This window comes from Coffea arabica, chromosome 9e (assembly GCF_036785885.1).
Source record: "Coffea arabica cultivar ET-39 chromosome 9e, Coffea Arabica ET-39 HiFi, whole genome shotgun sequence".
In the NCBI taxonomy this organism is placed as follows: domain Eukaryota; kingdom Viridiplantae; phylum Streptophyta; class Magnoliopsida; order Gentianales; family Rubiaceae; genus Coffea; species Coffea arabica.
The window spans coordinates 1,942,995-1,968,546 of record NC_092327.1 but is presented as its reverse complement, the minus strand read 5'-3'; the positions used below and the strand labels follow the sequence as shown (position 1 = coordinate 1,968,546).

At 34.9% G+C, this 25,552-nt stretch overlaps 1 protein-coding gene across 1 annotated transcript; it reads right to left on the bottom strand.

Moving 5' to 3' along the window:
* Positions 1-22,330: 22,330 nt before the first annotated feature.
* Positions 22,331-24,159, bottom strand: LOC113710104 (uncharacterized). Its single transcript, XM_027232948.2, has 4 exons — positions 23,650-24,159; positions 23,224-23,601; positions 22,935-23,134; positions 22,331-22,814 (listed from the first exon to the last, which is right to left on the bottom strand). Exons 1-4 carry the CDS (start codon positions 24,157-24,159, stop codon positions 22,331-22,333), a joined length of 1,572 nt encoding a protein of 523 aa, XP_027088749.2.
* Positions 24,160-25,552: the final 1,393 nt, after the last annotated feature.

Sequence of the window (25,552 nt, the reverse complement as noted above, 5' to 3'; positions counted from 1 at the left end):
TTGAATCTTAGTTTTCAAATGATTAATCAATATGAACGCTCTTTATATTCTAATGTTTGGACATAAGAATAGAAGTTTTGAGAGATGAAAACTATCTATCTTTTTTCTCGATTTTCATGCTAGAAGTATATATAATACTTTCTTTTGGAATTGAGATTTCTTGTCACAACTTGAATCGAAAACACCCTTTGAATTCTCTTTGACCATTATTTCAATGATTTAGCGAGAAAAACTCCTTTAACTAGACTCGACTTGTGACCTTGAGAGTGGATAGCAAGAAAATAACTTTTTTTATAACCTTGGTCGAGTACCTAAGTAATCATGATTGTGCATGTCTCAGGTGGTCACAAGAACGCCGAAGAGCTCATCTGACTTCTCGCTTTGCTCTTGTTTTGCCTTGAATTTTGGTGAGTGTTAAGTGCATGTTCAATGTTACTATGATTGAGTTGCTATTTGTACAAGTGCTATATGATACATGAACTTGCCGAAGTGAGGGTGTACTTTACCGCTCTCGTCCTCTCTCTCTCCTGATTACATGATACTTGTTAAATGAATATATATGACTTGCATTTATATATGAACATGTTTAACTTGTGAGCTCTGAGAGAAAGCATGTACCATACCCTATTCAGGTGGGAGGTGCCTCTCATACCGACTCAATGCTCTGATCGATTCTCTGAGCGGAAGCATGTACCACACCCTATTCGGGTGTGAGGTGCCTCTCATACCGACTCAGAGTCATAAATAATTCTAAGTCAATTAGAGCGATGTCTCATCGACCACTTATACTTCTGGAAATACCCCAACCCATTGGCTAACCTTGTAACTCGAGCCGGCAAGGGCTTGGTCGAGAAGCTTGGTGAACCTTGGGAAATATTATAGCTTGATCTTTTGAAATCTCGCTTGGCATACTCAAATATTATTGCCACCTCATGCGTTTTTGGTTCCGGATCCGAGAGGATGTTATGTTGAATGGAGGAAGTAAGTGGAGCACTACGGTCATGTTACTACGTGAGTTGACGGAGAGTTAACCTCAAATGACTCGAAGCGGTCGAGACGTGGAAATAACTCCTGAGAGCTCCTGTATCCTTCCATATGTGTTATTTTCTTCTTGTGCACTTAAATGAAAGTTCATGTTAAAGATGCTTTCAAACATACTATTCGGTTAATCAGTCCTACGTGCTTGCTTGCTTGCTTGTTTTATTGGCCTCACTGAGCATTAGCTCACCCCTTTAAGTTTCTTTTCCTTAACAGGCTTTGGATGTGGAATTGGAGGTTCTAGACTAGCGACTTTTGGTGGAAGCTAATATACCTTTTGTATGTTATTAGAGATTCTTAAAGTGTAAATTTTGTTATTTTTGGGTATGGTGGATTGTAATTGTAATTGCTAGCCTTAGAAGTTGTGCCTTGTATATTCTAAGTACTTCTTATTTAAGTCGATGGTTGTTTGTGGTTCTATATTAAGTTTGAACGAGTGTGTGAGTCCTGACGAGAGTTGGGCAGGCGTCCCACTAATACCTTAGGATTCGCCCTAGGGAGAGGTGGGGACGTCACATATGATACCCTTCAATGGGACTTTCTTTTCTCCACTATGGAATTGATGAATTTTCCTATAAAATTCTCGGTTGAGTTAAAAATGGAGTATGCACAGGTAAGTTTTCTATCAATATGAACGGATCTTTGGTGAGATATTTTTCTAGCACAAGAGAACTCAGGCAAGGAGATCTTATATCTCCATACTTGTTTCTTCTTGCAATGGAAGTGTTCTCTAATATGATGAATCAGGCAGCCACTAGTCTCAAATTTGAGTACCATGCTAGATGCAAATCACTTGGGATTTCTCATGTCATTTTTAAACGATCACTTTCTTTTGTCAACAACTAACGTATCCTCTACTAGTGTCATGCATCATGTTTTGGAGGCGATAGGTTGCATTTTTGTTATAAAAATTTATGATTGTTTTTCCCTTGATTTTAGCCAAATATTATAATAATTCATAAATTTTACTTATATTTGGCAATTGGTGTTAATTGTAGGAATATGACAAGAAAAAGAGTAAAAAGTGATTTAATGAATATTCTTAACCTATTCCATGCAGTCGCGCCTAAAGCTCTCCTGCAAGTCCGAAGAAGTCATGATTTACATGCATGGCGGTTTCCCAGTTCAAGTTGAAGACCTATGAAGCATGTTTCCAAATTTTATTAGGAAATGACTTAGATTATTAGGGAATATCTTTCTCTTAGGGAAAATTAGGAAGTTTATTTTATTTATTAAGCTACAAAATAGGAGATAGGGCGCCTGACTATTACTTGGGAAAAGCAACAACTTTGGTCGTCCTTGAGTTTTGCAAACGATTGATTAGTGTCGACAGCAGAAACCAAACGAAGAGTTTTTCTCTGTCTTTTTCTATTTCTTTCGCTTTTCTATTCATTTTTTCTATTTCTTTCACTTTTCTATTTTCGAATGTTCATGCAACTTTTGTCGATTAAATTGCTTAGATTATTCTCAATGATGAGCGAATAAATTTTTTTTCTAGTCAAGGAATAATAGAGAATTTTGGTTCATCTGAAATTGTGAGATTGAATTGATTATATTTATTTCTTTTATTTACTAGTATTCATATGTTCTGTGATTTAATTTTTTATGGTTATTACGTTGTTTGAATATCCAGAGCTCGGTATTTAAATTAATCTAATAACCTAAAACCAATTAGAGTAATTAATACTAATTTGGTTGCATATGTTTTATCTGTTGCAGAAAAAATCGATGTAGTTGGTAAGTCTACTACATATTCAGAGGCAGTTTCTTGTGATGATTCTGCTAAGTGGTTGGTTGCAATGAATGAAGAAATTGAGTGTGTCCATCGAAATGGAACTTGGATTCTTGTGAAGCCGCCTTCATATAAGAAAATTGTTGGATGCAAATGTGTCTTCAAGAAGAAAGAAGGTATTCCAGAGATCGAAAATGTAAGATACAAAGTACGGTTGGTTGCAAAGGGTTATGGTCAAGTACAAGGTGTTGATTTTAATGAAGCATTTTCACCTATTGTTAAACATAACTCTATTCGTATTTTAGTTGCTTTAGTTGCTATGTATGATTTGAAGTTAGAACAGCTTGATGTTAAAATAGCTTTCTTGCATGGTAAACTTGAAGAGAAAATTTATATGAAACAATCTCAGGGATTTGAAGTTGAAAAAAAAGGAAGACCATGTTTGTTTGCTAAAGAGATCCTTATATGGATTGAAACAGTTTTCAAGACAGTGGTATAAGAGATTTTGTGAGAACCCGTAATTTTTCCATTTTCTAGGTTTTATTATATTTCTCGGTTTTCTTGTTTTCAATGGCTTGTTTTTTGCACTTTCTGTATCCGAAAAATTTTCTAGATAAATTTTATGAGTAAATATAGTTTTTAGATGATTTTTCTAGTATCGAATAGATTTTGAGAAACTAAGAGCGTATTTTGGACGTGGGACCCACTAGTGCGAAAAGTTCAGAAAATTTCGGCCAACTAGATTAAGTTTTGAATACTGGAATTATTTTACCGGGTGTTAGGAGATAAGTAGAGGGTGCTAAGTGGATTGATATGAGGGAGACAACTTAGGTAGATATTTAATAAAAGGTGACAAGTGTCACCATAAGAGTTAGTCTTGCCATTTGACCACTATTCATGCCTTTACCAAATTAATATCAAAATTGACCAAAAATCTTCCATTTTGCCTTCAAGCTTGGCCGAACCTCCTCTTACAAGAAAAGAAAGAAAAGCTTCCAAGTTTCTTGCTCCAATCTTGTCTAATCTCACAAACTAACCGTTTAATCTTGAATTCCTTCCATAAAACCTCTTCAAGTAGTGATTGTGAGTTGGTGTGTGAAGTTGTTTGGAAAGTTAAGGTGACCCATAGCTCTCTCTCTCTTGTTTTAAAGGTAAGTTGTGTAGAACCACCCTCCTCCTTTAATTGATGCTTAAAGCATGCTTAGTGGTTGTATAAGATGCAAGTTTATGGATTAATTCTTGATTTGTGGTTGAAATAATGAAGTTTTATTATTTTTGGGGAATTTTCTGTTTTAATATAAGCATGATTGTGTGGCTATGTTTGATGATTGGAAATGATGTTTAAGGACTCTATGAGGTGGGAAAAGTGATTAATTGCAACCAATTTCTGTTTTGGACCAAAAATTGAAAAGTGAGGGTTTTGTGATGAACATTCTGTCCGAATTTTTAGGTCCTAGATAGAGGCCGAATTGGCCTTTGGTCAAAACATAAAAGTTGTAGGGATTGACATTTTGGAGGTGCCTGCAAAATTTTAGGTCAATCGGAGTAGTGTGGAATGAGAAAAGTTGAAATTACTATTGCTGTTCTGGTTTACCCGAAATTGGGATTTGAGACTGTAATTGGTTGTTTTGGCTGGAATTTCTTCCGAATTGGTTGTTGATGTCTTCTGATGAAATTTAGCCCTGTTTCTTAGCTTTCAACTGGTTTTGGAATTTCTGGATTTGGACTTGTAGAGCCTGAGTTATGATGTTTCCGCTTGAATGCGTTTTGGTGAATCTGTTTTACGTTGTTGATGAAGTATCTTGTATTTTTGACCTGTTTGCACTCAAAACTGGGCTGAGTGACCTTCTGTGATGTTGTAACCCTGTCTTTTAGCTTCGAAATGGTGGGTCTTGCACCCTCATCCGACAATCGTAGTGTCTTTGGTGCCAAAACCGCAAAATGACATCAAAAAACTGTTTTCTTGGGTTAAAGCTTATTTCCATTTCCGGATTTTCTGGTTTCCTTTAATGCTTATATATTCTTATGGAACCTTATTTTGGTAATACTTGGCCTTGGTTTATGACTTGTAAACGAATCTTATTGTGTTTATTTGAATAGTTTTAAGGCTTGTTTTCATTCCGATCATTTCCTAGCTAACTTTTGTACTTGTTCTACTTTGAGCCTAGTGAACGGCTTTTGGGAAATGAGATGACTTTTGTGTGAGATGTTGGGACTGATTTGAGGTAATAGTGAAGCCTTAAGGGCTGGAAAAGTAAGAAATTTAAGGGAAGTGCTGCCCAATTTTCTAGGCCGTTTGGTTCCTTTAAGTTGGATTTGCCTTTTGGTAGAAATGAAAGGCTTTTGGGTTGTTTGCGCCTAAGTCTTCATGTTACCTTTTTGTTTCCAAGAATATCATGTTTTTGCACCCTTGCATTAGTATTTATTTGGCAAGGCATACGACGTGTAGTCGAGCCTCACTTGTGCATTCCGTTTGCTCGATTTGGATATGAAACCTTCAATTGGTTTATTTTGATTATTTGAGGGTTTCTTGGCGATTAAGGCCAATCTAAAGTGAAAACTTTTGAAGTTGAGCCGGTGAGTGTACCACTCCCCTCCATTGCTGTTTAACTTGATTTCTGCTCTGCAATCTGTTTAATTTGTTTGAGAAGAGGGTGTACTTTATCACACTCGTTCTCTTGTCTGTTGATATGCCAATTTACTATGCAAAATTTAAATCTGTTATCTGTGTCTGCATCTGTTCGGATTTCTATGACCTATGAGCTCAATCCTGTGGCTAAGTTATTCGAGTCGGGCCGGCAAGGGTCTGGACGATTAGATAACGAACCACGGTAGTCTGTTCGGGAATTTTGGGTATTGAGACCCTTGATTCCGGGTATACTCGAGTATTACCATTTATGTTCGAATACGGTGAGCGGGCCCGGTAAAGGGGTGTTTGGTGGACGGAATTCGGTGCGAAGTAAGGTCTACGGACGCGTTGGTTCTATATACGTTGACGGAGAGTCAACCGGTTTGGATCAAGTATTGCGCTGGAAATTTGGCTCCTGAGAGCCACCTGTATCCTTCTGATTTGAATCATTAGTTACTTTACTTTACATCTGGCATGTGTATCTGATTTGATAAATGTGAAATGCCATGATTTTCTGCTATATGTTTGGTACCTCATTAAGCGCAAGCTCACCCCTTTCTGTTCCTTTTTGTTTTCCTTACAGGAAAATAAATACTTTTGGACTGGATTTGACAAATGGTTGCCGAATTGAGCTAGTTAGACATATCTTTTGTATAGCTCATTGATTTAAACCCTAAATATACTTTTGGGTCCGTTTCTCTTTTGGATTTGGCAAACCGTACATGTATCCACTTTTGAATCACTTTGGTATGCCCTTTGGGTTGTATATGCTAACGTTTGAGATGTAAATATTTGCTTGACATTTGGTTGGGTTTTGCCATGTCGGTTCCTATTCATGGCCGACTCCGATTTCGTTTTATTTTATTCTGGGATTTTGACTTGTCTATGCGCGTTGTACGGTCCGGAACGTATTCGATCGCTCTAATATGAACCGTTAGTCCTGGCGAGAGTTGGGCAGGCGGTCCACCGAACCCTTTGGTTCGCCTTAGGGTGAGGTGGGGCTGTCACAGATTTGATACTTTTATATTGGATCATAGTTATTCAAAGAGTATGTATGATAGTTGTGTTTACTTTTGGAAGTTAGATAATGGTTCTTTCATTTATTTGTTGCTTTATGTTGACGACATGTTCATTACTGTCAAGAATTTATCAAAAATTTACACTTTGAAATTGCAATTAAATAGTGAATTTGAAATGAAGCAAGATAAGAGAATTCTTAGCATGGAGATCAAGAGAAATCGAGGAGTTGGAAAGTTATTCTGGACCCAAGAAAATTATCTTGAGAAAATCTTGGAGAAGTTTGGCATGAAAGATGCTAAACCTATGACTACTCCTCTTGCTAGTCATTTTCGACTATCTGCTATTCAATCACCACATTTAGTTGAAGAGGAAGAGCACGAGTTCTTTATTCCAGTACAGTCGGCAGTATTATGTATGCAATGATTTGTACTCGTCCAAATATTGCACAAGCTGTCAGTGTAGTTAGCAGATATATGTCTTGTCCTGAAAAAATACATTGGCAAACTGTGTAGTGGATTCTCAGATACTTGCGAGGGACTTCAAACTATTGTTTGGAGTTTGGAAGAAATAATAACACTTTGATTGGTTTTGTAGATTCTGACCGGGGATCTTGATAGAAGAAGATCACTTTCAGGTTACATATTCTACATTGATAGTTGTGTAGTTAGTTGGAAAGTTACTTTACAGCCTGTTATAGTTTTATCTACTACAGAGGCAGAATATATGACCATGGCCGAGGCAATCAAAGAAACTTTGTGGTTGAAGGGTTTGTTTGGTGAGTTCAGTCTATATCAAGGTGTTACTACTATTTACTGTGATAATCAAAGTGTCATTCATTTAACTAAAGACCAGATGTATCATGAGAAGGCGAAGCACATTGATGTGAAATTTCATTTCATTCGAGATACTATTGTTGAGGGAAAAGTTCTTGTTCAGAAAATCAATACCAAGAAGAATCCTGCTGACATGTTTACGAAACTTCTTCCAGTTTACAAGTTCAAACAATGCTTTGACTTGATTGGTGTTCGTTATTGGTGATTTAGTCCCATTGAGGCTTATGTAGAGAATGTGAAATAGATTTGTTATTATCGATGTTGGGGATACGTCAAGGTGGAGATTTGTTAAAGTGATTTTTTTCCCACATCGCCTTTTGTATAAGGGAGTCTTTCCCTTAATTGCCTATACATATAGTGGGTTTGTGATAGAATTAAACGTACCAAACTAAGAGAGATTTAGTGGGCTATTTGGGTTTTTGGGTTATTAAACCTTTTGTTTAGTAAAATATTTTGAATTCTTTTATAGTTTAAGTATTAGGTGTTTTGGATTTAGGAACATTTTTCTAAGGCATTTTTGTACTCTCTTTTTCATAGTAAAATATTGTTTCTCCTCCACCCGTAGACATAGGTCAATTTGATCGAATCACGTAAATTTCTGTGTTCTTATTTTATTTATTTTTACTTTGTTATTTATCTTTTGAGGTTGTCAAAAATATTTTTGTCAATTTCATGCGGCCAAACCTAACACCATTTACCAAGTGCAATGGACATGAAGCACACTACTAATCGTTATCTTCTACTTCTTTTTCTTTAGTTCGGCCAATTCTTTCCTTCTTTGTTATGTATTTTTCATATTTTGAGTTGTTTTCTAATTGGGGCAGAACCGAAAAGGCTCAGATTCTTTTAAAATCGCAGTCCAGTGACCGACCTCAAAATGTACATTTAGTTGGCAGGATTTGTTGAATTTTTGGACCATGCAAACCTGAGAACAAGATTAGCTCGATGAGCGCTGGCCCCATCTTCCTGGCATGGCCTTCGGCATCTGGGGCATAATTCTGCAGGATTTGGTTTACAAATTTCTGGCAACTGAACAAAAACAAGTTTTCTTTCTCCCTTTTTTTTTTTAGAAGTTTTCTTTATATACGATTAAGCTGAGAAAGATTATTACTTCCTACATAAGAGATAGAGGGTGATCAATTGTCAGTCTTTGGCCGCTCAACAATTTCAAGTCTCAAATCAGCTTCTCAAAAAAAAAAAAAACATAGAAGTGACAAATTTTGAACCTTCAGCCTATCTTTGCGATTAAAGATGATGGAGCTAAGGGAAACTATTGATAGATCCAACTGTGACAATGCACTAAAGCATCAGACTCTATCACTTTCTACCGTTGGGATCAACTTGAGACATAAAATAGATAAGGCGCTAAAAATTGACGATTAGAATAGTTCAGAGGCTTCCTAAGTAATTTACGTAAAAGTATGCATTCTGTACTCGGCAAGCCAAGAACTAGAGGATAGACCTTCACTGATTCAGTTTCCAAAACCGTCTAATTAGCACTTAAAATTTTCCGTAGGGTTCAAACATAGCTTGAGTGATTCCTCTTCAATAAATAAACTGAAACAACTTGCAAAATTTCTAGATTAGGATTAGATACATAATCAAGTTGCCTGCGTTAAACCTCATCAAATTAAGTCATTAATCATTGTCCATTCAGAGTAGACATTGGTATTTAGCTTTGATATTCAAGAGTCGAGACATTAACAAACAGATTTATATGGTATCTGTGTATCCACTCCGGACCACTCGGACGAATTCGGACATAATCTGTGAGTTCTAGATGACTTGGCCAGTGATACTTCCAATTTTTATAACAAATGCATCAAAAAACATCAGCTATGAGTATGACAGTGTTGATATCGTACAAGTTCTTCCACATATTAAAGATGTACAAGTTGTTCCGCAGACTTGTGCGTTTTGCCAAACTACAACCCCTCGTTTGGTACACGGAATATACCCAGAACAAAAAGGGATTTCCACCCATAATATGTTTCCACTCAGAATGGTAGGGAAAAAATTTTCTTGTTCCAGATTTGGTAGACAAGTTAGAATAAAATATTTAATTAATTTCTAATGTTTAGTATAATCAACATTTAGATGTTAGAATGGAATATACTAAGTATAAATTTGACTTAACTACCCTGAATTAGTTTATAAGACATAATATGTCTTATTATTTTTGTTTCATTTGTTCTACAATATTATTTGTCTATTTATATGGAATTTTGTTATTTTTATTTAAAAATAAATGAGGATTGATATCAAAATTCTTCAATTGCAATATTTGATTCATTCTAATATATAGATTTTTAAGTTGAAACTGCATTTACTAGCAATATAATTGGCAATGTGAAATATAAATTACATGAAGTTAAACAATTATAACTTAATTTTAATCTATTTTAAATATTGATATGAGATTCAAAAAAATTCTTGAACAATTGTTCAAAAGTCAAAAAATAAAATATCTTAAAATATTTGTGTCCTAGTATAAAAGAAAAAATTATTCTAAATACAAGAAAAATTAATTACGATAAAAAATTACATTTGAGCTTACAAATAGCCTAAGATATGGTGATATAGTATATTTATGAGGATAAATTTGACATCTTACTATTTAAGTATTCTAGGTTGAAGGTAAAAAGAGTTTTTCCCAAATTTTTTTTAGGAATAAAATTTCAAGAAAAAGTTGGAATAAGAAGAGCTTTCCCATTTAGATGGACCATACCAAATATTGGAACGGAATAAACAAGTTGGAAAGACTTTTCTTTCCAGGTCATTCCTACGTACCACATGAGGGGCAAGGGTAAGGAAAGCCATGTATGGGCTTTCAAACTTCGGAAACAAAATCTATGCTGCAAAGTGCAAAGTATATGTCATTGTACTCTCTAGCTATCGAATTAAGTCAGCTGATGAGCATTAGAATGAAATGAAGGTGGAATGCAATGAACGAGGAAACCTAGTGAAATTGTTGTGATACCGAATTCTACATCTTTTAACTTTATTTTGGACTATTAGAACGAAGGGTAAATAGTTGAACTTTGATAGTTGAAACTCGAATTCCTGTTGAATTCTGTCTATCTGCAGGTTCGGGCATGACGGAAACAGTACTAGTATACAAGACCTTCATGCCCCGACCTCACTGACAAAAATGAGACGTAATCTGGTCCTTTACAGCTATGTTGTAAAGCCCGGATCAAGCAATGGCTCGGCCAAGTTCTGGGATCAGGGTCAATGGATTCCATCAAAATTGAACCCGGTTAAGAATCGGATGATGTCATAATGATGTCATAAATATGTATTAAATATATATAACATTAAATACTATAAAAAGTACCTACACTTTGGCGTTTTTCTTTTTTCTTACACATTTCCTACATATCATACACACAAAACAAAACCAACTTTGAACACTCAAGCACATATAACCCAACCAATAACCTCACAAATGAGGAATAACACACAGCTCAATAAAATTTAAAAGCATTAAAGTTCAACTCCAATTTGATATTTTCAAATTTTAAGTCTATAACTAAATGTATGAGACTTATTTGAAAATAGATATCAAAATTGATGCTGCAAATGACATAAGAAAAAATTTTAGGAACTTTGATAATAATTTAAAAAGTAGTAGGGGAAAAATGAAATGTTCAAAAACTTAAGGTAGCTATCTCTAGTTTCTCACTCTATGGCCTACATCTTCTATCACATAGTTGTGTTCACATTTCTAGAACTCCTATTCCTATTCTCTCTCTCACACTTTCGTCTTCTGCCTTTCCTTGTGTCTTTTAATCTTTTCTTTTATCAATTTTGTCTTGTAGCTGTGGGTAGGGGTGGCAATTTCTGACACGACCCGAAAACACGACACGAACCTAACACGAAATTAATGGGTTTGGGTTGAAGTTTTGGGGGTTCGGGTCAGAATCGGGTCAAACCCGATGAACCCGAAAAGAAAACATGTCAATTTCGGGTCAACCCGTGGTGACCTGATATGACCCGATATGACCCGTTTACAAATTAAAAATAATTTAATAAACATAAAAATTATTTTATCTAACTAAACTAAATCATTCTTTTTTTTCAAAGGCATTAATTACTTAATCCTAAATGAATTTATTTACCTTGTATGAAGTTAAAATTATTATATTTGGACAAATAATATAATTCGTTTTAATTTATTTTATATTTGGTTTGGAATAAAACACTTTTACGGTGTTTAATTTATTTTAGATTTGATTTTGAAATTATTTATTTAAATTTTTATTACTTGATGATGTAATTAATTTTGTGAGAAATTGATTTTATTAGAATTTACAGTGATAAATTAATAAATTAAAATTAATTTTTGGGTCATTTCGGGTCGACCCGCCAACCCAAAATTTTCAGGTTCGTGTCAGATATACTGACTCGTCACATGTTGACGGGTCGGGTTCGGGTCAACAGATTTTTTGACCGGTCGGGTCAAGACCCGACCCGCCAACCTGATTGGACCCGAATTGCCACCCCTAGCTGTGGGTCTTCTTCTTTATTTATCAAACAAAAACATGAAAACTTATTAATTTCTTTCTCTTCTGTCCATTTGCATTTTTTTTCACTTGTTTCACTTTTAGATTTTAGATCTGCAAATTTTCCTTCTTAATCTTAGATTTGTATTAATTTTTTAGATCTATAAATGGCAGCAAGTTCACAGTTTTAGATTTGCTTGAAAAACAGGGAAAGATAGGCTAATTCTTCTTCTTCTTCTTCTTCTTTTGGGAAAAAAGCTGCAGAACTTTAGGAAACCGCCAACCGGGTTTTGAAAATCCTAGTTCAATCCTGTTGTTGACCGGATTAGACCGAGTCTTTTGCCAACTAGTTTTCTAACTAAGCTTAGACCAGACGTCTCACCGGTTCTCGGTTGAACCGGTCGGTCCAATCTGAGTTTAAAAATATTGCTTTACAATCATCCATACACTAGAGTGAACAAATTCTAGTATTTTTTGTTCTTTTTTTTTGGGTGTAAATGTGCAAGAATTCTAGTTAAATGGCAGCAAGTTCACAGTTTTAGATTTGCTTGAAAAACAGGGAAAGATAGGCTAATTCTTCTTCTTCTTCTTCTTCTTTTGGGAAAAAAGCTGCAGAACTTTAGGAAACCGCCAACCGGGTTTTGAAAATCCTAGTTCAATCCTGTTGTTGACCGGATTAGACCGAGTCTTTTGCCAACTAGTTTTCTAACTAAGCTTAGACCAGACGCCTCACCGGTTCTCGGTTGAACCGGTCGGTCCAATCTGAGTTTAAAAATATTGCTTTACAATCATCCATACACTAGAGTGAACAAATTCTAGTATTTTTTGTTCTTTTTTTTTGGGTGTAAATGTGCAAGAATTCTAGTTAATACTAAGGGTTAATCACAAAAACTCCCCTTAAGGTATAGCCATTTTTGCACTTTGTCCCCTAATGTTATTTTTTCCTCACTTTATCCCCTAATCACATTTTATCCCCTTAAAGAATACCCTATTTCTCAGTTTACCCCCTAACCTTTAATTTTGCTCACTTAACCCCCTTTAGGACAAAATTGCCCTTGCATTATTTTGACTTTTCATTTACCTTGTTTTCCTTTCTTTTATTTCTTTTTCTCTTTCTTCTTTATTTAATTCTTCTTCTTTCCCACAAAAATTTTCACCTTAATGATTGAAATTAAAAAACAGGAATTGCAGAGATCTATCTTCTCCTTAAATGATTAAAAAAATATTCAAATCACTTTCCTAAAATATAATTTTTTTAGCCTTTCAATTCTTTTAATTTTGGGTTTTCCTCTTTCCTTTCTAGTTTCTCATTTTATTCTCAAGAAAATATTATAAGATGAAATTGTTTTCCTTTCTTTTATTTATTTTTCTCTTTCTTCTCTCTTTCATCCTTCCCAATAAAAATTCTATTTCAACGAAAATTTTTTTGTTGAGTTTGTAATTGCATATTTCTGGGTAAAGGTTTAAAAGGCATCAAAAACTAATTTTGATTTTTTGTATGATGCCACGTGTCACAAATTTCAATTGATGATTATTAATCAGGTCACAATTTCATGGGGTTAAGTGAGCAAAATTAAAGGTTAGGAGGTAAACTGAGAAATGGGGTATTCTTTAAGGGAATAAAATGTGATTAACCCACTCTAATATTGTGTAATGATGATGTCAAAGATATTTATATCCCTAAGAGTTAACTATGGTAAATCCTCTTAAAGCATAGTTTGTTTTGCACTTTGTCCCCTAATTTCATTTTTTATTAATTTGTTTGTTTGCTTTTAAATCATTAGTGAACTCCAATATTTGATAACACCCAAAACAAATAATATCTAAAAAATCAATATTTCTAATATAATAATAAAATAATATTTTATATATATGGTCCTAGTTAAATTTGATTCCATTCCATAATTGCACCTTTTTTTTAGATTGAGGAGAATATCTTGCTAATGTGGCTTAATAATGGAAAATAAACAAATTTTGTTATTAAAAATTAAAATGTGAAAATATTTTTTAAAGTCAAAAAATGACCGAGATATTGTCAGTTTCTCTTTGAGAATATGCATATAGTTAAGCTTTTCTTTCAATAGCTAGATTTTTTTTTAATATGGAAGCATACATATTTTTTGTTGGTAATACTAAAAAAAGAGAAATATGATTGATTTGGAGTTCAAAGTTTACAGAGTTGTTCTTTTAATAAACCATGCTTAGATGCTATTAAAATTTATTAGGATTGCTAAATTTTTCTAAAATATTTTATTACATCTAAAAAATTTTTTCAATTAGCTTTTACTTTTTTAACCACTTTTTTATCTCATAAATATCAAATTGTAAAAAGTGTTGTGATTCTAAAAAAATTTTCCAATTAATCTCCAACCCAAGCAAACCCATTTATAGACCTTTAATAATACTTTCATAGTTTAGTTTTACACAAATATGTTTTCCCTTATCACGTGAGATGAGCGAGATATTTTCTTTTATCTACCTGTAATTATGGAGATAAATTTAACAATACATATGTCTATAAATATATAATAATTTTCATTGTTATGTTTGAGATATTAATTTTTTAAACACTATTTGTCTTGAATAGTATAAAATATTAGAGTTGACTAATGGTTTTAGGGACAAAATAGACAAATTAAGACAAAAATGATATTAGAGGATAAAATGCAAAATGGCCATACTTTAAGGAGATTTACTATAATTAACCCTCAGGGGTATCAATGTCTATTTGATATTTTTGTTATGCAATGTTAGAGTTGACTAAAGGTTTAGGGGATAAAGTAAGAAAAAAATAATATTAGCGGGTAAAGTACAAACTAGTTAAACCTTATGGGGAATTTTTGTAATTAACCCTAATACTAATGAATAAACCTCGGGGAGCTAAGTCTGATTGGCCAAAACCAAAATGACAAGAGGAATGTGTATAAAATGTCGTGGACTATGCAACTAACATCTAACTTGTGATTGCATAAATGTAGACCTTTGAAATTCTCATTCTTTAATTTTGATTGTAGCTATCGGCTTCTCCAGATTCGTCCCTTTCTAACACGTCCTTTTTTCTTTACTTTTTAGTGTTTCACACATTTGGCAATTCACATTCCACCTTTTCTCAGTCTTTGTTACATTGAGGAAGGAGTGTCCTCGAGGACCTCAACTATTTTCCACGTATTCCCATTAGTGCTCATCGATCACTCACTAAAATCCTAGAGTCCATTCTCACCAACTTCAGTATATTGGTAATATTATATGGTCTCCTAAACTGGTCAACACGATCTAAACTGTAGCTGCTTTCTTTTTAAAAAAAAAAATTTAAACAAATAATTGGACTCAATTTAACTAATTAGATAGCCCCATCACTGATCGCTATTAATTTGGTGAGCGCGTTCAGTGAGAGTAATTGTTTAAATTACTATAAATCAGGGTACCAAATTTTAATACACCTCAAGAATGAGGCAAATTTTTTGTTATAACTTGGGGTTTTCAACAAAAACAGCACAAAGAGGTTTAAAGACGAAAAAGAAGAAATAAATGCATAATTGCTTAGGTAAGTCAACAGCAATCAACGAGAATATATTTGTTGCATAGAAATGCAAGAACACAAGAAGGCCACGTAATTGATTGTATATTCTTTATGTAATTAAATGTTATTTGACCACCACCAAACTATCTAAGAATAATTGACAAAGGAAAAGCCGAGGTACTTGTGTTGAATGAAAGATTCTCTATGAAGTTGTGTACCCTCGAATTGAAAAATCAATGTACTTATATTGATTGCAGGTTTTCTCTAATCCTTTTTGCTTATATGTTTCAGCAGTCAAAAGAACCCACACATGCGACTAATTAACCTTAAGCCAGCTACTTAGACCTAAACAACATTTAACAGTTAAACTAGACGTTTTTTTTTTTTGGGAATTTTCCACCCCTATCGTGTTATTTATAATATTGAGTTAAGGCTACTCGCCTGCTTTAATTTCATTTTTTATATATACTGGGCTCCCACTTTAATTTCTGTACTAGTATAAGCTATGATTATAAAATTACTCAACCTACAATCGTTTAGCACCGTGTATCTGTCTTAGATTTTACACAAGAAGAAAAGTATTTCCCCTCTTTTCCATTGAAAAAAATAAGGACCAATTCCCTCAACAAAAAGGGCAAAGCTTAGTATTTGCACAATCACCAGCAACCAAAATTGTCTCATTCTAATCAGTATGATCAAGCATTTTCCCTCATCGTCTCTTAGGATTGCAAAACAAAGAAAGAGGGGGAAAAAGAAGTTTCATCCTCAGTATGAATTTGAAACCCTTTCAATTTTGCATTCGCGTAGGGGCATCGTGCCCCGACTCCGCAGCTTGATTTCAACAGTCAACCAGTCTATTGCTTAACTAGTCACCATGCAAGTACACATGCATGGCCTTGACTACGTAACACAATTTTGGCACAAGGAATAAAAGTGGCAAAAGTGCTTGAATTTTAAATAACGTAGAATTAACAGGAGATAATACCACGTGTTTGGAAAATTGGCCTACATATGTTGGTTAGCTTTGAATGAAAAAGTTATATATAGCATGGCCTCCTCAGGTTTATTAGATACACAAGTAACATTACTCGTGAATGGTCATTACTAGCTTTGAATTGATTCCTCAATTAGGGGTGTCAATTGAGTTTTTTTATTTGGGTTTTAGAAGTCCAACGACTCACAAATTATATGGATTTTTAGGTTTTGAACTTTCGGACTTTGGACTCATATTAAAAGATTCAATCTTAATTCATACTATTATATAAGTTTCAGGCTCAAATCGGATTTGGTCCAAATTCATAATTAAATATATAGTTATATATAATATATGTTATAATTATGAATTAATACAAATTTATATATAAATTATTAACATTTTATGTCGTAATATGTATAGTTGTAAATTATAGATATTATTAAATATTTTTTACATATGTAATTATAGTCTTATATGGGCTAAATTTTAATTGGGTCTAAGCCCAGTATTTTTTAACCTCCGCTCACATTTAGTTCGGGCCTAATATTTAGGCCCAAATTCTACTCGGCCCAATTAAAGTTTTGGCCCTATTTGATAATCCAATTTAATACTTAAATTTAATAGATTCAGATTTTAATATGTTCAGACGCATTTAATAACCAAAATGTGAATATCTGAATTAATTAAATGGCATTAAATTTCTTAGGCAAAACTTTTTCCCAAAAATAAGTGAGAAGCCATTCACTTATTACTGGATGTGATATACACATAAATATATTTGATTTAATACTTAATAATTCAATAATTTAATGGATTTAGATTTTAATTTTCAGATTTTAATTTTCAAACTTTAGTTTTATCAAATGCACCCTTAGGCTCAGTCAGCTTTTTTTTGGGGCTGAATGGGCTGAATTAAAACTGGTCCGACCCCATTGATGGTGCAATTGTCGATCATTCGAATTCAAGAAATGAGAAAAGCCAATCATGAGTCAGTAGGCACACCATATTCATACATTGTCATCGTCAGCCTTAAGTGGCTTCTCCCGAGCAAGTTTGATATTTATGTATGGTCATGCTGTATATATGTACCATTAATTGTGTTGTGGTGTTCAAATTGCTCGGCTATTTAGAAGACGAGTGTTACATAAGATACTTATAATTTCTTGATGGCACCATGAATTATGATATGTTTGGTATGATAAAGTGTTAGCACAAAAAATCATGCAGTGGAAGTAAAATTAATGTCTCAACTTTTTAATACTCAAATGAAACTTTCTATAGTAACTAAACAAAGAATAGACAAAGCCGCAAGGCTTGCTTTGAACAATATAAAAAAACGAAACTGTTGTTCTTGATCTCAAAAGCAATAAAAAAAAAAAAAAAAAAAAGGGCACGGGAGGTTATTCAATCAATCTATTAATTTTCCTCAACCACAAATGGTCAGACTTTAAGTCCTTAAATAGAGAAATAAACAATGAATCCTATTCTAATTATAATACCAAAATATGACTTAACTCTATTTCCTAAACCAACTTTGACACCAAATTCTAATCTAATTACCAAATAATAAATATAATTCTAAAACAACTAAAATTCTAAATAGCTTGGTTTTTTTTTTTTTTTGTCAACATAAAGTACGTATGACTGCATGTTTAGCAAATAAAACCCCACATTATGCACATGCATAATTGTTGTAAGATAAAATTAATTTAAGCACTTAAACTCTTAGTACCATCATGATTACCATCAAATCAAGTCATTAATCATCATCCATTTTGACTTAGACATATATACGTATATACATATATATATATATATATATATATATATATATATATATATATATATATTGTTTGATATTCAAGAGACCTGTGCGTTTTGCCAAAGTACCAAGGTCAGCTTTAATTTCTTTTTTATTCTAGGCTCCTACTTTAATTTCTGTTCCAACCTATGATTAATAAAATTATTCAACCCACAATAATTTAGCACGCTGTATCTGTCTTAGATTTCATGCAATAAGAAAGGTGTTTCCCCTTTGTCAATTAAACAAAGGGAAATTTGCCAAATTGGTCCCTAACATTTACACAACAAAACTTTTTTAGTTCCTAACATTTAAAATTAGTCAGAATAGTTCTTAACATATAAATTATGATCCATTTTAGTTCTAATGCTCGTATTTGCTCATTTCTTCGACTAAAATAGCACACCTCTCTCACGTGGGCATATTTTCAAGGGCAAAACTGGAAAACACAAGCTTTTCTCCCCTTTTCAAGGACAACATTTTCGCATATTTTTCTTTCCCTATTCTAAAATTAAGGCTTTTCTCCCATTTTGCTTCTGGTCATGGACTCTTTACTAGCGAGCTACGCCTCTTCCGATGAAGAACAAGATCAAGAACAAGAAGATAAACCACAGCTCTCAAATTCCAGATCCGCTGGATTTCTCTCCTCACTGCCACCCCCAAAATCTTCATCATCTTCTTCTTCCTCATCCATCTCCTTTCCACTTCCCCCACCCCAATCCCACCCCCCAAAGCCCCTATCTCGTCGTCTTCCTCAACCCTAAATCCACATAAATCTAATGAACTTCAAGAAAAGAGAGATGGACAGTAATTGCTAAAAAATCGAGAAAGTTCAAGACTTTTGGCATCGCTTCCAAAACCATCGTCATCTTTGTTCGCTTCGCTTTCTTAACCCAAATCATCTTCCATGTCATCTCTTTTCTCTTCTTTTCCACTGCCCACCAAAACCCACAATCTTGATGCCCGGGCTTCGCCTCCTACACAATCTGCTAGAAATAGGCTGGTGATGGTTCCTTGGTGGTCGGATCACACAGCTTTAACGAAAAGGTGACGGAATCAAGCTCGCCGGGTTTAATGGTGGTGGTTCCTTAGGGGATCAACAGCAACAGCCACATCGCTAGGGGGACCAAGCCTCAAATTGACGCGGGTACTTTTTAGTTTGAGGAGAATATACTGAAGCTGCAGCAGCAGAAGCTTCAATTCCACATTTACACTGAAAACAATAGTGTTTTCCAGTTTTGCCCTTGAAAATATGTCCACATTAGAGAGGCGTGCTATTTTTAGTCGAAAAAATGAGCAAATACGAGCATTATGACCAAAATGGATCATAATTTATATGTTAAGGACTATTCTGGCTAATTTTAAATGTTATGGACTAAAAAAGATTTTTGTGTAAATGTTAGGGATCAATTTCGCAAATTTCCCTTAAACAATACAAGTTCCAATTCCCCAACACAAAAGACAAAGCTTACTACTTGCACAAGCAGCCAAAATTGTCTCGTCTAATTGGTAATGCTCAAGCCTTTTGCCTCATCGTCTCTTAGGATTGGGAAAAAAAAGTCATCTTTGGTATGAATTTGAACCCTTTTATTAGCAAAAATAAAAAGTAAAGAAAAAAGAGTAAATCTTATATACACTGATAGTACATACACTATCACCGTTGGATTCATGACACATGTGTAAAACTTGAATTTCAAATTCAAATTTTAGATGGTTGTCATTCATCCAATGCTGACAGTGTATGCACTGTCAGTGTAGGAAAGATTAATCCAAAAAAGAATTTGAACCTTTTTACTGTTGCATTCGTGGAAAGATATAGTATCTTAAGCCCGCAGCATGATTTCAACGAGCAACCAATATATTGCATCCTCAGTTAGCCGCCATGCATGCAATGCAAGTACATAGGCATGGCCTTAACTACGTAGCGTAATTTTGCATCAAAATTAAAGCGATTAAAAGTGGCAAGAAGAGCTCGTGTTTTAAATAATACAGAATCAACAAAAGAGATAAGATCATGTGTTTGGAAAATCGCCCTGCACTACATATATTGGTTTGCTTTGAATGTACACGTAACAGCATGGCCTCCTCGACTTGGGAATTTCCCATTGTTTTGAAAACCGGATCGGACCGGCTGGTTTGACTAGTCGGATTCCAAATCATTCATAGCTCCAGTCTGATTCATATTTTAGATTGATTGGACTCAAAAATCGATAAGAATCGTATGAATCGAAGTGAACTGTTGAGCCGGCAATGTTTTTTTTTTGTCTATTAAATTGAAAAAAAAAATTTAAAAAAAAGAGTAGGTTTTCATTAACCCTGAAGACTAATTATTAAATGCCAAAACCACTCGTTTTCTTCTCATTTTTTTGCCTCATATCAAGTTTGCATCTCTATTTTCTATTTTCAAACTTCTTCCAAACTCCAAACTTCTTTTTTTTAAAAAAAAATTGCTATCTCTAAATTTCAAAAAGGTAAATTTGCCAAATTGGTCCCTAACATTTACCAAAAATATTTTTTTAGTCCCTAACATATAAAATCAGCCAAAATTGTCCCTCACATTTAAATTGTGATCCAATTTGATCCTAATGCTCGTTTTTGCTTATTTCTTCGACTAAAAATAGCACGCCTCTCTCATGTGGTCATATTTTTAGGGGCAATACCGGAAAATATATTTCATTACAGGTTGAAAGAAGCCATCTTTCCTTCATCTAATTGCCTCACTAACCCATTGAAATTGAAAAGGGAAAACACAGTAGCAAGAAATTAGGAAGAAGAAGCTGACCTTTGAAGAGTAAAATGGATCCAAACGAGCGATGTCTTTGTGGAAAGGAGCCTATCATTGTAACTTCTTGGAAACCTGCAAATCTGAGGAGAAGATTCTATGGTTGTCCAAATTATGGAGTAAGCTTTCTAGAAATTTCAGGTCAGTTTGGGTTTAGGATGTGGGGTTAAAATTTGGTCTTGATATCTAATGTTCTTCGTGCATTTTACGTAACTCGTGCTTGTGGCTTCAAGTGGTATGACCCACCAATGTATAGTAGATATGTGTCAATAATACCTGGTCTATTAAGAACAATCAACCGGCTATAAGCTGATCAAGAACAGAGAATCCGAAGAGATAAATTGCTTTGGACTGCTTTGGTTGCCTCTTGGATGTGCACTTTGCTGCTGTTAATAAGCTAGAATTAAACAAAAATTGGAAGACAGTTATTGGTGGGTCTAACATGTTGTTTTAATTGTGTCTGGCTTTATCAAAGGCTATGAATCCGAGAGTATGTAGCAGTATCCAAAATATGAAGAGGCTTTTTGTACCTACTGCACTTTTGTTAATGGTTGTGTAATAGTAACTGTTGCACTTTTGTTAATTATTGTGTAATAGAACAGGCTCATGTTTGTACCATTTACAATTATGAATGCAAAGCTGCATTTTGGTCAATTGATTGTCGGAAAGGGAAATTTGCTAATGTAAAAGAAAGCTGATGAATGACCATGTCTCTTAACATTGAATTTGAAGACAATAAGCTACAGAATTTTGTAGCAAATGTTTGAAGCAGCCAAGATTCTCTTTACAGCAGTGCAAAAAACTAATAGCAAAATATTTACAGCAAAAACTAACAGCCAAGATGCTCTTTACAGCAGTGTAAAAGTTTTAGCTCAAGTCGTAATACATGAACTATAATATCCCAAAAGCAAAACACAACATAAAAGTTGTAGCTAAAGCCACCAAAAGATGCTTAAACAAGCCACTAGCACTTCAATTTTCCTTTTGCTTTCCACTGATCTTCGAAGATTCATGTGCCTGCCCTCGAGAAAGCTCTGCAACAGTAGAAGTGCACCTATCTTTGGTGTGACCATATTGGTAGCAGATAGAGCACTTGCACTTCCCAATATTCTCCACCTTGACAATTTTAACGAAGGCTTGTTAGATAACATAAAGGTAAAATATGAGTATTTGACAAGCAAAAGATGTTTATGATACTCACTGGAATACTTGCAGCAGTAGAATAGTTTGATGTAGATTGTTGACTTCACAATGGTGCATCTGCCATGAGATCCTTAGACATCTGAGTATTTGACTTGGAAACTGGAGGTGTAGGTCTAACAAATCCATGTGAATCAATCTCAGCAGAGACATTTTGTGTCTGGCTTGGACACTTCCTACTATTGTGGCCAGTCTTGTTACATTTTCGACACTTATACACCATTTGTCCAATTCTAGATAGCTTTTGCTGCTGCTTATTTTGCTTTTTACCTGTACTGGTTCATCTGGCTCCCTTCATCTAGCCTTTCGTGGTCTACCAGGAAGTTTTATGTTCTCAGGGGGTAGCACGGGCAGCATGTCAGAATTTTTCCACATTTGCTCAGCATTCATTGGGTTTATCATGGGTTCATATGCCCTCATGTAAGCTTCTTTGGAGTAGCAATCATGTACAAACTTTTGGGATTCCTCTCCAGTGTCACAAATTGCAACAATGGCATGTGCACAAGGAATGCCATTAAGGTCCCACTTTCTACAACTACAACATCTACTAATAAGGTCCACAGTATACCTATCACCATACATGCACCTAACTTCAAATTTCCAGTCCTTGGAATGGCTAGGAATGCAGTCATTTGCAACAAGCTTATTTTTCTCCAACTTTTTCAGAATTTTAGGACATATCTCCCCAGTGTATTTCCTTATCCATTCCCTCTTTTTTTCCATTCTAACCATTAAGTAAAATCTAATGGTCTCCAACATGTTAAGAATTGGTTTCTGCCTAGCATCAAGGATTATGGAGTTAAAACTTTCACACAGATTATTCAACAAAATATCACATTTTACACTTGTTTTAAAATGTGATCTTGTCCACTCCTTTGGACAAGTATGATTTACCAACCAATTGTAAGCACCTTCATCAAACTCTTTTAGTGACTCCAATCCAGCAAATCTATCCCTATAAGAAGCTCGTGCGACAACCCATATCCTTTCCTTGAGAGCTAAGCCTAGATGTTGTTTTTTGAAATTATTATACATGTGCCGCAAACACATGCGATGCTCAACCCCTGACAGTACGTCTTGAATAGCTTGAACTAGCCCCTCTATAAATGAAATAAAAAATCAAACCTATATTACTGTCACTAAGTATTATCATAACAACAAGGCTGATAAAGTTAGTTATATATTACCTTTTGCTTGTCGGTTATAAATGCCCAAATGCTTTCATCAATAATTTCAAGGTCACCTTTTAGCTCTTCTCCAAACCATTTCCAAGAGTTCTTATTTTCAGTCTCAACTATGGCATACACTATCAAAAATAGATGATCATTTGGATCAATACCAACGGCTGTGAGAAGAACTCCCTTATGACAGCCTTTTAAGTGACATCCATCAAGACCTACAACATATCTACAACCCTGCAGAAACCCTCTTTTACAACCATTTAGGCACACATGGAATCTCTGAAACTCATCATCACCCTCATTATTCTCAGTTGTATTCATGAACACATTAGAGTTAGGATTTGCCTTTTGAAGTTCTTCACAGTAGCTCCAAAGTTTACTGTACTAGGACATGACATCACGATGTATCATCTCTTTAGCTTTTGCCCTTACCTTATACCCCACATTAGGTGCGATACTAACTCCCAAGTCCTTGTGGACCTTTATCATAAAATCACCTACATTAAAATTTGGGTTCAGTCTAATGTCCACCAAATACTTGTTGGCCAAATATGTCACACTTGCCAGGCCGTGATAGGTTGTCCTACCACAAGTGTGAGTCAGCAGCATGTTTTTTATTTGGAATGTCACTTTATCACTCCTAACTGAGCAATATATGTTCCACATGCATCTCTTGCTTCTGCATATGGCTTTGCATCTGTTTGAATCATTTTTCTTAAACCTGATTTTCCTTCCATACTTCACTCCATGTGATTTTGCAACATTGATAAAGTCAATTTTACACTTGAATAACAACCCAAGTTCAAACTTTGGGTCATCCATCTCTGTTGTAGGATTGAATACCCTAAACTTCTTCTTGTCCATATCCTTACTCCCTCCTTCATCTCCAGAACTCTCATTGCTGTGCAGCCCATCATGTGATGAATTATCTGACTCTTTCATACTACACTCATTATTCTTCTTCATTAACAGCAGTTTCCTGTACCTTTTCTTTACCTTTTTTTGCTGTCTTGAACTGTTTTGCAACATTAGTCCAATCTGCAGGTATTTCACTAATAGATTTCATTAGCTCTTCTTCATCACTTATAGCATATTCGCTATCATACAGACTCTCGGGATCACTTGAAACAATATCCTCTCTGATCTGCTCATTTTTTTTAATGACTTTTTACCTTCAGCCTTTCTATTGGATGTCTTTCTTGACTTAGTTGGTGCTCTTCTTTCTTGTCTGCCTTTGCGATGTCTTTTATTTCCATTACCATCAATTTCTGTAGCTCCATCAGTTGCATGTTCACCTACATCAGTTTTTACAGCTTCAGCAGTCTCATATTCAGCAGCATCAGGAGTTTCATGTTCAGCAGCATGAGTTTCTGTAGCTCCTCCAGTCTCATGTTCACCATGCTTACTTTTGTTTTGGGTTTGAGATGCACTTTGGCATGATCCACTCTGGCCACTAACACCACTTTGAGCAGCAATATCTTGATGGCCAACATCCTTTCTCCTCTGCTGCATTTTCAATCTTTTTGCAAGTGAAGTTCTTTTCTTTGCAATTTGTTTCATTCTCTTACCAGTACGTGAAGGAGTTCCTCCATCCATGTTAGCGTCTTGAAAACCACCATCAGTAGCAAAATTAGGTGTGGCCACATGTATAGAATCTTCTTGAACATTCTCTGGTATGGCCACATGTACAGATTCTTTGCCAAGATGCTCTGGTGTGGCCACATGTACAAATTCTTTATTATTCCTATTACTATCATTCCTTCTTCCTTCTTTATCACCAGCAAAATGAGGCAGATTATATGTTCTTCGATGAATGAAGAACACATCAACTAACCCATACATCATCCCTAATTTAGCCAATTCAGCAGCATCCTCCTTCTACAACATATACACTAATCCATCTGCCATATTGTTGACCTTGGTCGATCAATCCTTGGTTTTGATGATTAACAAACTAAAATGTAGATTTGGGCTAATGTTTTTATGTGAGCAATTTGTTAGAACAGATTCTTGTGACACAAAAGAAGAAGCAAAAACAGGGCACTCATGTGGGACGTCCGAAAGGAAGCTATCGGACGTCCGAAAGGATGAAGAACATCAAGAAGGAAACTCTGTCGGACGCTCGTGAGGAAGCATCGGACGTCCGGAAGGATCGGACGCACGCATCAGACGCACATCGATCGCATCGGACGTCCGAAAAATTTCGCAAAGATTTGATGACTCTCTGACGACGTTCGGACGCAGGGTTCGGACGTCCGACAGGTGGTTCGGACGTCCGACAGGCCAACGGCTAGTTTTGACAGTATTTAATATTTGACCGTTAGAGAGTCTTTTG

Coding starts and splice junctions, on each gene's coding strand:
- LOC113710104 (XM_027232948.2), bottom strand. CDS start 24,159: ATGAAAGAGTCAGATAATTCATCACATGATGGGCTGCACAGCAATGAG. Junction 23,135..23,223: donor TTATAACCGACAAGCAAAAG/GTAATATATAAC, acceptor TCATTTATAGAG/GGGCTAGTTCAAGCTATTCA. Junction 22,815..22,934: donor GATGAAGGTGCTTACAATTG/GTTGGTAAATCA, acceptor CCTTGATGCTAG/GCAGAAACCAATTCTTAACA.